The sequence below is a fragment of the Populus trichocarpa genome, chromosome 2 (genome assembly GCF_000002775.5).
Source record: "Populus trichocarpa isolate Nisqually-1 chromosome 2, P.trichocarpa_v4.1, whole genome shotgun sequence".
NCBI classification, from domain to species: domain Eukaryota; kingdom Viridiplantae; phylum Streptophyta; class Magnoliopsida; order Malpighiales; family Salicaceae; genus Populus; species Populus trichocarpa.
This window is the reverse complement of record NC_037286.2, coordinates 2680298-2695204: the sequence shown is the minus strand read 5'-3', so window position 1 is coordinate 2695204 and position 14907 is coordinate 2680298. Positions and strand designations below refer to the sequence as shown.

Genomic DNA, 14907 nt, shown 5'->3' with positions numbered 1-14907 from the left:
TGCTAAAGCTGAGGTAAGAAACATGATATGTGCTCACACTTTTCTATTCAAAGTGCCATTTTCCTTTTGCAGGGTGACGAATCCTTCGTGCTGTTTAATCTGTCCCTTTGCCACACTATTTTATTTATGTTGTTTTAGAGGAGGGACGTGGCTGGCTGGTCCTAGCACCATTTCCATGACCTTACCTATCTCCCCACAGCTGGCTCGTTGTTGTGAGGATGTGTTACCTTTACGCTGGGCAAATCTGTTAAATGATCGACTTTATGCGTTGAAGTTCCTTCACATGTGCTGATGCAAGGGGCAGTAATGCTTCGCATGTTCTCTCCACAACAAACTTACGTCTTGTTCAATACCTTGAGCTGTGAATCATTGTAAAAAACATTCTTCACTTAAATTATATATGAGAATGATCGCCAAGTTAACATGACCAGAGCCATGGAAATGGTAAGCCAAGTCTCAAAATATCACCAAGAAAATGCATTAAATAAACTTAAAATCATGAACAAATACTTTTAAGGAGCTCGATTAAAGTCCCCCCTCTCTGTATCTTCTTTCCTTTTCCTTCTTGAGAACGAGACAATCCATTTCTTGGATATTTGGACTTGCGAGCAATTGTGACACAGCATCATGGACCACCATGGTACTGAGGCCTAGCCACCCATAAGAGGTTGTTATGCTCTCTCTCTCTTTTAATTTTATAATTTGTTTGAATTTTAAAATTAACATTTAAAGAAATTAAAATTTTTAAACATATCAGTTCGATATAAGAAAAATGTATTAAAAGTGTTCAGAAATAAAATTTAAGTTTAACTGATAAGAAAACTATTCTGAGAATATTATTTTTGTTTATAAAAAAATATCTGCCAAGCCAGCCATTGTATTCAAATCCCCTATCTAAACTATATTTTCTTTGTTTAAAAAAAATAATCATAATTCAAGCCACAAGATCCTTGAACCAAGACATTTAGAGTTGCCCCGTGTTTTGTCTCTTGTAATAAAATCGAAGCCTATGCACGAGGGCAAGGCGCCCCACTTCGGTTAGCTTTTCTAGAACTGAACACACTTTAGGCAGGCGAGCACTAACCCCATGACATGATCGACATGAGAGCTCAGGTTTCCAAAGGCTCAAAAAGTCAGCTTCGCTTCTCTACGCCACTAAGGGGTTACAGATATATAAATCCTTAATCTGTAAGTAAATTAAACTTAAATATCCAATTACTTGTATTTAACTCTTAAAATAACTATTTTTAAGACATTGAACTGGTAGTTAAAAAATAATAATGTCTCCACCGTTTGATTCCCCAAGTAAAATTCCTGATTTACTTGTAGTTAATTTATATTTTTTAAATACACCAGACTGATTTGAGGATACATATTTAAGATTGTTTAGAATAAAAAATTTAGTTTCATTGGTGTACAAACTGGTATGAGATAATTCTTATCATTGAATTAAAATAATTTTAAGACTTAGAAACTTATACTAGTAATCATGAATTTGTCCCTTTAACACACATTAGTCCTTAACTAATCACTCACGATGTCTTAAATTATTAGATTAGTTGTCGGTGAACAATCACCGGAAGGTGGAGGTTTAACACCACAGCCACAAAGCGACAAAAACATCAGTTCCCAGGTGCGGCGTTCGGCGGAAAAATAAAAACTTAGCAATCAAACGTCCCAAAAATCAAACTTAAAAAAGTAGCAGTAAGAAATTTCAAAAGCAAACTATATATATAATATATTAATTAATCAAATCATAAGACAGTATTAATGTATAAATCATGTTAATTGAGTTGGTCTTTGTTAATAAAATAGAAGCCTCATATTGCATAAGTCCATTGATAAATGTTCCCTCAAAACCCTACATGGTGGCCTTCGATGTCTCCCATTTACTCTTATAAGAGATCCTTTGTGTCCCTTACTCCTAAAGCCCCCACCTCAATTGATCCCCTCGCCAACCATACCACACACACACTAGCCTCATTCGATTTTTTTGCACCATTTCCTAGTGTGCTCGTGTGCCTTTAAAAAATTCCAAGATTCTCTTCTTCTCTCTGTTTCTTTCTTCTGTTTCTCCCATCATGGCATCATCTGTGACTGGCACTGGTTCTCCTTGTGGAGCATGCAAGTTTCTCCGGAGGAAATGTGCCTCCGATTGTATCTTTGCACCTTATTTTTGCTCTGAACAAGGGACTGCTCGGTTTGCAGCCATTCATAAGGTTTTTGGTGCTAGTAATGTTTCCAAGTTGTTGTTGCATGTCCCGGTTGCCGATCGTTATGAGGCGGTTGTCACTATTGCCTATGAGGCTCAAGCAAGGATCAGAGACCCCGTTTATGGATGTGTTGCACATATTTTTTCCTTGCAGCAACAGGTTTGTGGAATTCTTTGTATCTTGCTTACTCACAATTTATATAGATATATATGTTTTTTTTTCTTTAGCATATTTTTCAAGCATATATACCATATAGATCATAAAGGTATATAGTGCAAAATTTTCCTTCTTGACATTTTTTTTTTTGGAAAAGGGATTTGTAGAAGTCTGTTTATTCATCTCCAAAAGGATTTATGATTTTCTCTGAAATCTAATGCATTATATTGTGTTTTTAAGGATTTTTTTATTTATTTATGTTCAACTCTTTCCGTAGGCTAGCAAGGGAGGATTAATTTTATTTCCAAAACCGATCAAGTTTTTTTTCCCTCTCTGTTGATGATAGAGGGTCTTGCTTGTGAGCCCTTGGTCCTCAAATCATGTAGCTGCAGGTTTCATCTTTACAGATATAGTGTCAGTGTACAAGTTAAGGAAGTTCTAATTTTTGGTAACTGTTTTTGCTTTTGTAGGTGGCATGCTTACAAGCACAGTTGATGCAAGTGAAGGCTCAACTAGCACAAAATCTAATCGATTCAACACGCATTAATATAGAGAATACGCATCATCAGTGGCAAGGAAATAACATTTCTGGGGTGTCATCATTTCCATCTTATCAAACTTACATCAATCCAATCTCTCCACAAAGCTCACTTGATTCGGTTGACCTTAACAACAGCAATATTGATCATGGGATGATGGATATGCAAGATATAAAAAGCGGAGAGGAATTTGCATTCCAATCCTGTGCCAAGGTCAAAAGACCATACAATAGTGACTTGGGTGAGCTTCAAGCACTGGCACTTAGAATGATGAGGAACTAATTAACAGTAATTCATCATGAACATTATCATGTTTCTTTAATTTCTGCGCTAGCTCATCAAATGGAAAATCATGTGTATATACTGAGATCAATCCCATCTAAAGAGACTCCAGTTTTGATCATCAAAAAGCCTGATAGAGGCATTAATTTCCCTTCTGTTCAATCAGCACAAAATTACGTTGTAACAGCTTGAAAATGAAACTCCATCCCTCTCATAAGCTACTAGCAATATTTAATTGCTAGCTAGAGTGGTTAACTTACTTTCTGATGATAATTTAGTTTTCACCGAACAACAATAATGGGATTCTCAACTTTCAATTGTTTTACTTTCTTCTTCTTCTTCTTCTTCTTTACTTTTACTTGCAATGAATATTATAATTTGGAGAAAATATTCTATATTCTTCACCTATCAAGTTGGGGGATAAATTAAGGTGTATATAGATACAAATTTGAACCCTCTGTTGTCTTTTGCCAAAAAAACATACCATACCACCACTATTATAGGTGTTAACTAGAGACGACTATCTTAGATTAATTTGTAGTTGGAATCCCAAGGTTAATCTATCTTTCTTCTCTGGCAAGATTAATATTGGCCCCGGCTGCCCTTTCATCAATTCCAATTATCACTTAGGAAAATTTCATCTCAAGAAATGGGGATCTGGTAATATTTTGAGAGGAGATGAATGCTATGATTGTAGTTAAGGGCATAGGCAGGCACCCTTGTGGTTAGTACCCTTTAATGGACCTACTTGTCTCGGGTTTATATGTCCTAATAAGTAGGTTTACCTAACAAAAATACTCTTTTATGATTTTAGTACGTATAATCTATGACCTTGTATCCATATATGTAGACAATGTGTTCCCTTGATTGAATGCATTGGGCTACATAATGATCAAGTAGCTAGCTTTAACAAGTTTTGTTTAACCGAGTAAGAAGATGGAGGGTTGTTCTGCTCTCTAAAATCTTTAAATAATGAAAAGCCATTGTCCAAAAAACAAGAAATGAATTGCTAATTCATGTACATTGAGTAGATGTATTTACTATTGTGAAGGAAGACGACATTGCCGAACTTGTTTGTTGCAGCTTCAATATTGATATCGTGTTGTGTGCCCAGAGCCCGTCGTCCAGAGAGATAGAGAGGGCCTTTAATGGGAGAGAAAATTTGCGTTTTATATAAATGTCAATTTCTCTTCAAATCATAGAGGAGAAGGGGGAGGAGGAATTCCATGCATCAAACTTGAAAATGTATTTGTATTACTTTTTTAAGGCAACAATGATGGTGTCATAATAGTTATCGTAGGTGTCCGTGCCGTGTTGAGGGATTAAAAAATTGTTTTTTAGTTGTTTGGTTCAGAATTGCTAGAAAATTTAAGTATATTAGTTTTATCAGAGATTTTAAGGGTAAGAAACTAATTATGGTTAAGAAAAGTATTAGTACCCTACTACACTATCTGAGGCAGACTGCATTATATGATTTGAATGTGATTTAAATGTTTTGATGAGTTTCTAATTAATGGTATGTCTATGGCTTAGGACGAGAATTTATTATTGTGAATAAATCTAATGTTTCGAATCTATTACGGGCTCGTGTACCCAGATGAATTTTTATAGAAAGGTTTTTCGCAATAATTTGTATATTGCGATAAAAAAAATACTCCTAATTTAAAATTTGTGAATATTTAAAATAATTTTGAGAATTTCCTGATCAACTCCTGATATTTAAATACCAATTTACTTGTAAGTCCAATATTTATACCTGAATATTGACCATTAATTTCATGAATTAATGGTTTTAGGGGTTATTGAAATATTGGCCAAGTTTTCACGAATTCAATAAAATGATTATTAAATCCAAAATGAGTGCAAATATATATATATATATATATATTCTGTATAAAAATACTAAAACACACCATATATATTTTTTGGAAAAAATATGATTTTTTGTATTTTTGAGAGACTTGGTTGTATGTAACATGCAAAAAGATAATTTTTATTATTATATTATTTTTTTGTATTTTTGTAATGCCATGTTTGGCGAAAACCTAATTTTCCTTAAAATAAAACTACCAAAAACAAGTCTAAGAGGTGTTTGCTAAACACATCCTTAAACGAAAGAAACCTTAACAAAAAAAGCAAACCAAGCAAGGTCTAATGACTAGCCCAGTTCTAAACTAGCTAGGTTGACCCAAATGGACTAACTCGATCAGGGTTTACCTGACCGAGTTAACCCAGAAACAAACAAAAATAAAGATCCACACTCAAAACAGATTCAACATGAGAAAAAACATAAAAATTAAAAATTTCTCAAAAAAAAAAAATAGATCAAACACAAAAAGTATGAATATAAAAAACACTCAAACTTAAACCAACAATGTGAACATCAAACTAAACCAGATTTCAAGAAATAAAAAGCAAGGTTTTAATCATAATCAAGCATAGAACAAGAATCAAGTGTTAGTTTGCTTTGATTATTCCTCAAACATCATGATTTTGTAAAAAATAGATTTCAATTTAAAACTAAAACCCATAAAAACATGTTATCAATGTTTGACTCCAAACCTGAACATTATCATAACTAAGAATACTTGAATAAAAAAAAACTAATAAAAAAAATAAATCATCATAAACATGCAAAAAATTCCAAGTTCTAAAACTGTCAACCTAAAACAGCCTATATATTTATGCAATTTGAATTCAAAATGTTTTCCTAAACCCTCAACCAGTACCAAATAAAACTCAGAAATCTAGAAACATGCAAGAACAAAAGAATATCAACCTTTTTAACACATTTGATAAATTTCAAATCAAACTCAGATGCAAACATATCATATTAAAACAATCATTAATATGTCAACACATTCAAAACATTGTATTTAAACAACATAAATCAATCCAGCAGGTCTCATAAGCTCCACTTTCAAGGTTTGCAAGAATATACCTTCCAAACTTGAAATCTTCAAATAAAAAATGGATTTCTATTGATGCGTTTCTTTTTTCTTCTCTCCAAACCCAATAAAAACAAATTGAATCCTTGAAATCATGAATTTGATAGGATTACTTAAATTTCACCAAAATTTTTTTTCTCTTTGTTTTTTTTTCCTATTCATCTGTTTTTTTTTTTTTATTGACAGATCCAAAGCTTCTAGATGAGTTGTTAGATTTCTAAAATACTTTAGATAATAATACAATAACTCTACAATATGAAGCATTGTTTCGACCAATCACCGGTGATTCAATAGTTTACCTGGATCGTTTGTCTGGATTGGATTTAAAAAGAATTTTTTTCAAGGAATAAGAATGAAAGAGGGGAAATGAACCCTCTTTCATTAGCAAGATTGGTTGTAAGAGACGAGTGGTCCAATTAAAATTTACTCGAAAAGACTTCATTAGCAAGATTGGAAAGACCATCACCGATCCAATCCTTCTTTCTTGGGACGCATATGTCCTTTCTGTAAGGTCCTATGTTATGCTTGCTTGTCTTGAAGGTACTTTGCTGTACTTGAAGGCCTATTTTCACATTTTCCAGAATTCTAATGACCCCGCTCCCTTTATTTTTTTTTCTCCGAAGTGTGGACAGGTAAAAAATTTGGGTTCCAGCTAGCGACGAAGAAAAGGTAACGAGTGTTGCACTTAACTATCCTTATCCTCTGCATCTCTGCAACAAAGTGTTCAAAAAGAATCGATAACCTTACTCAGTCAAGCGGCATTGGATAATATTAATAAAATCCCAGGTTCTTCGAGCCCATGACCATGAGATATATATATAATATATAGAAGTGTATATTATAAGTTATAACCATTTCAAGTCAAGCATCGACTAACAACTTTCACAGGCCAGTCTTTACAATTGGACAATCGAACACAAACAAAAAGGAGAGAAAAGAAGTAGAATCTGTTATTATACATTCCTCTATTGGACTCCATTAATTGCACTTGAGAAAGTGATAATCATATTATTCCAAAGGGTATCCATCGATCCCATTAATTAATTAGTTGGATATTAATTGGTAGAATGTGGGCTCTCGGAAGAGCTGTGTCTCGAGAAAGTTCATTGTCTGAGAACCTAAAAAGAGAAGACAAGAAACAAGGACTCGACTTTAGTAAACACAGCCAATGAACTTAATTAAAGAGATCAAAAGAGAAAAGAAGCTGTGTGGTCTCTCTTCTTTTCAATGGTCTCTTCTTAAAGGGGAGGAGCGCATGCTAATGGTGTTGGAGCCGTGACAAACACTTGTTCCTACCAGCATTATTTTTGTCTCTGTCAAAATATATAGTGCAAAATTATTTAAAGGATTCGCTAGCTGTGGACAAAATGTTGGGTCAAGTGTTCTGTTTGATTCACAGGTCTGAGAGGCAGAGAAGATATGGTATTAATATGGGAAATTAGAAAGTGGGCTCTTGCTAAATTTAATTGGTCAATAATCACTTATAATGTAGACCTGAACAACTTGAGATAAATTAAGATTTTGATGGTGTTAATCATATATATATATATATATATATATATATATATATATATATATCCTCCATGGTTTAGTGCAAGGGTCTAACCTTCTAAAAAGATAATAATAAAAAAAAAATGCACCATAAAATCAAGCTGGCTAGATTTTCAGAAGTGTATGAGGAGTGGACCATGCATCTACTCCATTAAAAAAAAAAAATTGTGTTACCCTAAGAAAATGAGAAGGAATTTATGGTACAACTGGCTTGTTGTAAAGCAATTTTCATTCACATGACAGCCAGGCAAGTGTTCGTGATGTGTCAATTTACTCCAAAGAAATACACAAATTATTAAACAAATAGAAAGAAGACAAAGGGGAACAGAAAGATCAAATAAATGGCTGGGGAGAAAAATAAATAAAAATAAAGAAAGAGTACCAAAGTGTTGACTAGGAGAATTTGCACGCATGTTCAAACTTAGCCGTTTGATTGTGGGGTCAATGACGTGCCTCTCATGTATGTTGAAACTGCATTTTCTTTCCCTTTTTTTTGGTCAAGACACAAAATTATCACCGCTTATAATTTATGTTGGCTAGGATTATTGGACTAAATTATAAATTAATCTTTATCTTTATAATTTAACAAAAATAATTAATTAACTAATTAACTTTAAAAATTGTATTTAGAGTTGAACCGATTCTAAAATTAAATACATCCTGGTATAAAAAGAAAAAAAGCAATTAAAGAATTGCTATTAGGCTGAAAAGCGACCGTGTTTAATGGCTATATGCTATTCGAGAGTCCGAGTCCGTTGCAAATCGGCTTAAAAAATATGAGAAACTAAAAGAGAAAAAAAGAGAACCTATAAAGATTTATCTATTGGGTTGGATTAAATTTGATCAAATGAACTACTCTTTATACTAAATGAATTACTACTTTATATTGAGTTGTGAAATTTATAACTGTTATTAAAAGGTTTTTTTTTAACATCTTTGACACATTTCGAAACACAATCCATTGGCAAGTAGCTATTTTCATAAACTAAATCACGAGGAAGAGCCTACCAATATAAAATCTACTAGAGATCATACACTTATGTATGGGTTAGAAATGCAAGCGGGTAAGATTCAAACTACTCTTTATATTAATAAAGTAATACTACATATTGGGTTGTAAAGTTTATAGCTATTATTAAAAGGTTTTTTTTTTTTAATATTTTAGATATATTTCGGAACACAATAGATTGGGAAGTAGCTATTTTCATAAACTAAGAGCGTGTTTGACAGTGTGGTTGAGGGTGCTTTTCAAATAATTTTTTGTGCCAAAATGCATGTCAATGTTGTTTTTTCATTTTTTAAAAATTATTTTTGATATCGGCAAATTAAAACGATCCAAAACGTACAAATCATATTAAATTTTAGTAAAAAAAAAAATTTTAAATTTTTTGGGAATGCAGCCGCAGCCGCGGCCGCGTTCCCAAACGTTCCCTAAATCACGAGGAAGAGCCTACCAACACAAAGTCTACTAGAGATCATATACTTGTGTGTGGATTAGAAATGCAAGAGGGTAAGATTCAAACTAAGGATGTCCTCATGCCCCGATTCACTCCTTTACTGCTTGACTGCTATTAAAGATTAATTTCAATAAAAATTTGCCATGAAACTTCTTAATTCACAACCCAAAAAAATAAAAATCAATCTAAGAAACCTCAATGTTAATGCCCTTCCGAAAAAATAAATTTTTAGAAGGGGAGTGACTCAAATATATAAAAAATAATGAACATAACTTTTCAAACACTTAATTACCATGGTTTGGAGAATTAATGATCTGCCAACCATTTAATTTCTTAATTGTTATTAAATTAAACCAACCCAGTTTGTAAGAATTCGGACAACATAGATAGCTTGTATCACATCTGTAATAAAATCTAGTCAATATGAACCAAATGTATGGGATCATTTCTCACCAAGAATAGGCTTAAAGTCATGACCTTAATTTTCTCTACCATGTTGATCTTGTGCTCGTTATTGGATGCAGAAACAGAAGCAAGAAATTCTCAAATAAATTATCAACGAAGTTGAAGGATCCCACATATTCTAATAATTAATCGCATATATACGAGTTAATACACTTAAATCCCTTACAGGATAACAAGAAATGGAAGAACAAGTCATAATGTCCATTCAGTATGGGAAATGGAGAAATACTAATGATTAAGCATTCAAAGAACCAGCACTAAATCAAGCATTTCATTGATTAGTTTCAGGCTTAACATCAAACTTGGATCATCACACATTACTCATTCTCCAATAGTGCTTCATCAAGTGTACATGTGCGTGCGTGCGTGCGTTAGTTACTACATATATATATATAGTTTCATGAAGTATGCGCTTTACGCTCATTGATTACAATTTAAGTCGTTCCACCAAGCTGATGCTTTGACAAAGGACGGAGCATGGAAATGTTCTGCTCCTCAACATATATATATATATATCCAGTTTAAACTTCATTCATCTATTCCATGATGAAGAAGCAAGATGAATCAATGTATGAGATTCTGATAAATCAATGTAGGAGATTCTTTCAACTTCGTATAGCAAGCAGAGTAACTCAACCCTGAAATTCAATATAATCCATGATATATTCACTTGAAAAGGATTCGAAGTTCTAATATCAAATTCATCCGCCAGTGACTAAAACAAGTGTCAGTTATGTGGATTTAGCCAATACAATTCTCAAATTTTCAGTCTTTGTTACACCAAGTTCTTATACTAAATTAACCAATGTATGTAACAAGGAATCGCATGCATCATCGGTTATTTTCAACTTTCAAAAGAAGAGACTCAATGTAGTCATTGCACTGGGCATATACAACAAAAAGCAAGTTCCTATAGAAGCATAGATATCTTTAAACGAACGAAGGTGCACGAGCAGCTTTTTAATTCGAAACTATCCCGAGGATCACATCTAACAAGGCTAATACCATTGGTCATATTTGGAATATCGAGCTCAAATTGTTAATTAACAATGGTACTGATGAGGGAAAAGATGCTGATAGGAGTAGTTAGGAGACATAAGAACGTACGAATTAATATTAATAGCAAATTCTTATCTTTTTGGACAATGTGTGTGTTCATACCTAATGTAAATGCATTTGGCAAGGAATCAACAAACATTGGGAAACAAAACATGAAAAATGAGACAGTATGAAGACCAAGTAGGCTTACTCCCAATGACCTAAGAAAGGTGAAGGGAATATTTTATTTTCTCGGGATCATTTATGCTTATGAAAATGAGGCACTCCAAATTCGAGGCATGAACGCATAATTTGTTTCGATAAGATCAAGTTTTCTTCATCTAGCTTTCAGCCATTTATGTTTCATAATCTGCTAAAAGAATGGTTACATAAAAATAACATATACTGTAACAATCAAAGACACTAGCAAAGCAAGCAAACCTCAGGAAATACTGGAGTCATGCTCGGAAAGCTCTGTATAGTTTATATGTGAGCTAAACTATGTAGGTTCAACGCTCAGATTCCAATCTACTACAAGCATCTTATCCATTTCTTGAGAACAGGACCGGGTTTTCAACTATGGAGTATCGGACTACTATCCATGCTATTCTCCTGGAAACACAGACAGTCTTGTATTAATTGAAGGCCTAAATAATGAATATATACTGCAATGAGTTATTGATTATTTTTTCTTCATTTTATAAGAGAAAATGTTCATTAATTTAGACCATATGGGAGCTTTTTTCCCACTGAATATGATTAGGTTTACCAAGGGAAAGTGTAAAAAAGGAGACTAGGAAACTGTCATTATTAGGTCAGAAATCTAGGTCTTCATTAGGTCCATGAACAAGGAAAATCAGCAAGAAATAAAACCAGAATTTCTTAACTTCTTTCAGAGAATCCCACTATTATTATACCAATATCCAAGATTGCACTGGATTAAAGAAAAGGATATATAGTAGGGAGGATTTAGGGTTTCTGATTGTATGAACAATTCTAGGGTCCTAGCTAGCTTTTGTTTATAGCAACAAAGGTGCATATTTCAATGTATGCAGCAGCAATAACAAAATTGACAATAATCTGTCTTCACCAATTATAAATCTCCTGCGCCTTGGCCATTCTCTTCATGAATGTTGAGTATAGCCAAAGGCCATTGACTGAAGATCATCAGCATGTTGATAAGTCCATTGCAAGTTGTCTGTTTGCATGTCAAAGGATGACATGGAATGAGATGCCTCTTCAAAGCTATCAAATGAACTTGATGAATTTCCATAATTTCCCATGGAGTTTGGATCCATGATCCCATTTTCACAGTATGGCATGTTATTGGTGAGGTTATTTGGATTCAATTGCGGCACTGTGCTTGAATTTTCTGAGTGGAACCAGCTTTGCAGTTCCTGTGGATAAGAAGGTTTTCCATAGTACTTGTCATTAGGGTTTGTGGTGGCAGAGCCATTTAGAAAGCTTTGAGCTGCTTGTTCCTTGAGAGAAGCCAGCTGTGCCTGAAGATTGACAACCTGCAAAGTGAAAAGAAATTTTAATAAATGATGGGAAAGAAGGATTTAATTAGGGTTTCAACAATCAATTAAAATAACATCGACAAGTTCAAAGGGTACCAAACCTGTTGTTGAAGAGCAAAAATGTGAGAAACACAGCCATAAATGGGATCTTGAAGCCTGGCTTGAGCTTCATATGAGATTGTGACTGCGGCTTCACTACGATCACTTACAGGAAGGTGAGCAAGCAACTTTGACACATTGCTTGCACCAAAAACTTTGTGGATTGCTGCAAAATGTTGAGCTCCTTGTTCATGGCAGAAATAAGGTGCAAAAACACAACCTCTCACACATTTTCTTCTCAAGAATTTGCAAGCTCCACAAGGTGAACCAGAACCTGTCATCTTGATAAATATTTTAGGCAAAGGTGGGTTTTGATGTTTTTGTGTTTCTAGGTCTTAGCTTTGTGCAAGCATTACCACCATATATGCTTATAAACACTCGAGGAGGAAAGGGTGAATCATATAATAATCAATAATTAACTACGACCGGTTCCCTTAATGGGCTACATAAATGATTATTTTTTTCCTTGAAAAAACCCATATTCCACCTTTCAATCTTAATTTTTTTATACCCTCAAATGAGATTCCTTTAAACACCCTTATATGACAAAAGAGCTAGCATAAACCAAACCCATTTCTATTTGCTTGATGATCTATTGGAGCTTAAATTTCATTAAATGTGGTCCTTATGCACAATTTCCAGGTGAAATTAGATACTGTGACCTGGAAAAACAGAGGATCTGACTAGACAATCAGCACTGAAGTTAATTATGCTCATTTCCTTTAGCGATACTCTAGTATAATCACTAAATTCTTTTCACTTTCCCATGGTAGTTTCGGTCTTACACCAAGTTAACCAACACCCTGCATCTTAATTGCAATAATTTTAGGCTAAGCTCTTATACAATATATTGATTACATGTGTTTTAATTAATCACACACACTGAGATTTTCCCATGAATTTTAATTTCTTCATGATAATTGATCTTGGAACTTCAATTCTCCTTTGCAATCTGATTTCTATATATAGACTGAAAATAAATCAAGTATTGTATTCCATGAATGCTTTTAAGCATGTGGAGAATCAAAGTTAATTTTCCAACTCTGCATGACACGAGAGTCAAGAATCAACACTTTTAGTCCGAAACAAAACAAGATCACCAACATCGGCGGTCCAGGCGAAGCTTCCTAACATGTGAAGAACACTTCTACTTCTTAATATATGTTCAGGTTGGAATATCATAGCATGTGCATGCCTCACGCAGTAATCAAATTATCTGTACGAACCAAGATAGAGTCGGGTTCGAGTTAGTTAAGGTAGCTGAACATGCTTGGAACCAGAATCCAATAACAGATGTTCGTTGGATTGATTGAGTTTAACAGGTCATGCTGATCTAGCTTCTATCTACCCAAAAACAAAACAAAACCAGTCCCATATAAAAGTTCTGACACATATTCTAGCCAATCAGGTAAGTACATTTTTATCAGGAAAAAAATATCAAGCTAGAAAACGATATTGATCAGTACAAATGTTGCAGAATAAAATCGGTTATTTAAGTTGAGCTTAATTGGTATTTCACAACATAAAAAATAAATACTAAAAAAAAAATATATGTTCAGTTGCATAAATTGAGATAGTTTTGAAATGAATATTTATTTTTAAAAAAATATGAAGTACAAGTGCCATATCTCATCTCAAATATTTACCTAGTTTGTTTTGTTCCAAAATAATAATTAAATACTATTTTAATGATGTATTATACTCACTTTTACAAGTTAAAATCCTAGCCTATCATTGATTAAAACCCTATAAATATGATAGTAATGACGGAATTTGAAAGATTATATTCTATCATTTTTTTTTACATCAACGGATCTCGGGTGATTAGTAAAAGGATTACATGTAATATTATTTTTTATAATAATCAAGTGTATTAATAAAAAAAAATCATTTATAAAATGACATCTAAAAAGTTGAATAACTGTTTATAAAAAAAATAAAATGTACGCATTACAACTAAGATAAAAAAAATTAGAAAGAAACATGATAGAAAAGAGAAACCAGATTAGTGATGTGTATTTATCGGCATCCGAATACTTATCTTACAAAAAAGGAGATTAAAGCCAAAATGTTGGATAAAACGCAACCTAAACACATTACTATCAAGTTCAAATTAAGTAGAAGGTTAGCTTGATGCTCAACTCCTTGTTAAGGACATATAAAAACTATAAAATAGTTTAATTCTAGATGGATGATTGGCTATTATTCGATCGATTCTCTTATTGAGTTCATAAAACTATAAAATAGTTCGGAAACAAGGACATATATTTTCAAAAAGCAAAAGATAGGGAAATAATGCTCCTGGTAAAATCATCATCATAATCGGTGACTTGGGCCTAATCTTTTCTTCTTAGCAACATCTCTGGTTCGAGAATTTCATTTTTTAATATAACTTGGAGTACTCGTGACTTCTCTTGGTTCTTAAAAAGATTAATCGTGATCATTTTAAGATTAAGAGGGTACAATCAAACTATAGGTCTAATCTTGGTGTACAACATGTAATTAATTATTTGGAATATAACAACAACTTGCTGACCAAATGCATTGAGCAGGAAAGCTGACCAAACCGAGTGCTCAAACGAGACAAGTTAGTAGTAAGCAATGGTACTTTAACTTCGTGACATAGAAATGATCAGTGA

The 14907-nt window shown here is 33.2% G+C and overlaps 2 protein-coding genes across 2 annotated transcripts; one reads left to right on the top strand and one right to left on the bottom strand.

Annotated features, from left to right (window-relative positions):
- Window positions 1-1914: 1914 nt before the first annotated feature.
- On the top strand, window positions 1915-3515 carry LOC7479982 (LOB domain-containing protein 16). Its single transcript, XM_002302021.3, has 2 exons — window positions 1915-2372; window positions 2840-3515. The coding sequence occupies exons 1-2, from the start codon at window positions 2082-2084 to the stop codon at window positions 3188-3190; spliced, it is 642 nt and encodes a 213-aa protein (XP_002302057.1). The 5' UTR covers window positions 1915-2081; the 3' UTR covers window positions 3191-3515.
- Window positions 3516-11527: 8012 nt separating this feature from the next.
- Window positions 11528-12640, bottom strand: LOC7479981 (LOB domain-containing protein 29). Its single transcript, XM_002300750.4, has 2 exons — window positions 12271-12640; window positions 11528-12166 (listed from the first exon to the last, which is right to left on the bottom strand). Exons 1-2 carry the CDS (start codon window positions 12547-12549, stop codon window positions 11774-11776), a joined length of 672 nt encoding a protein of 223 aa, XP_002300786.2. The 5' UTR covers window positions 12550-12640; the 3' UTR covers window positions 11528-11773.
- Window positions 12641-14907: the final 2267 nt, after the last annotated feature.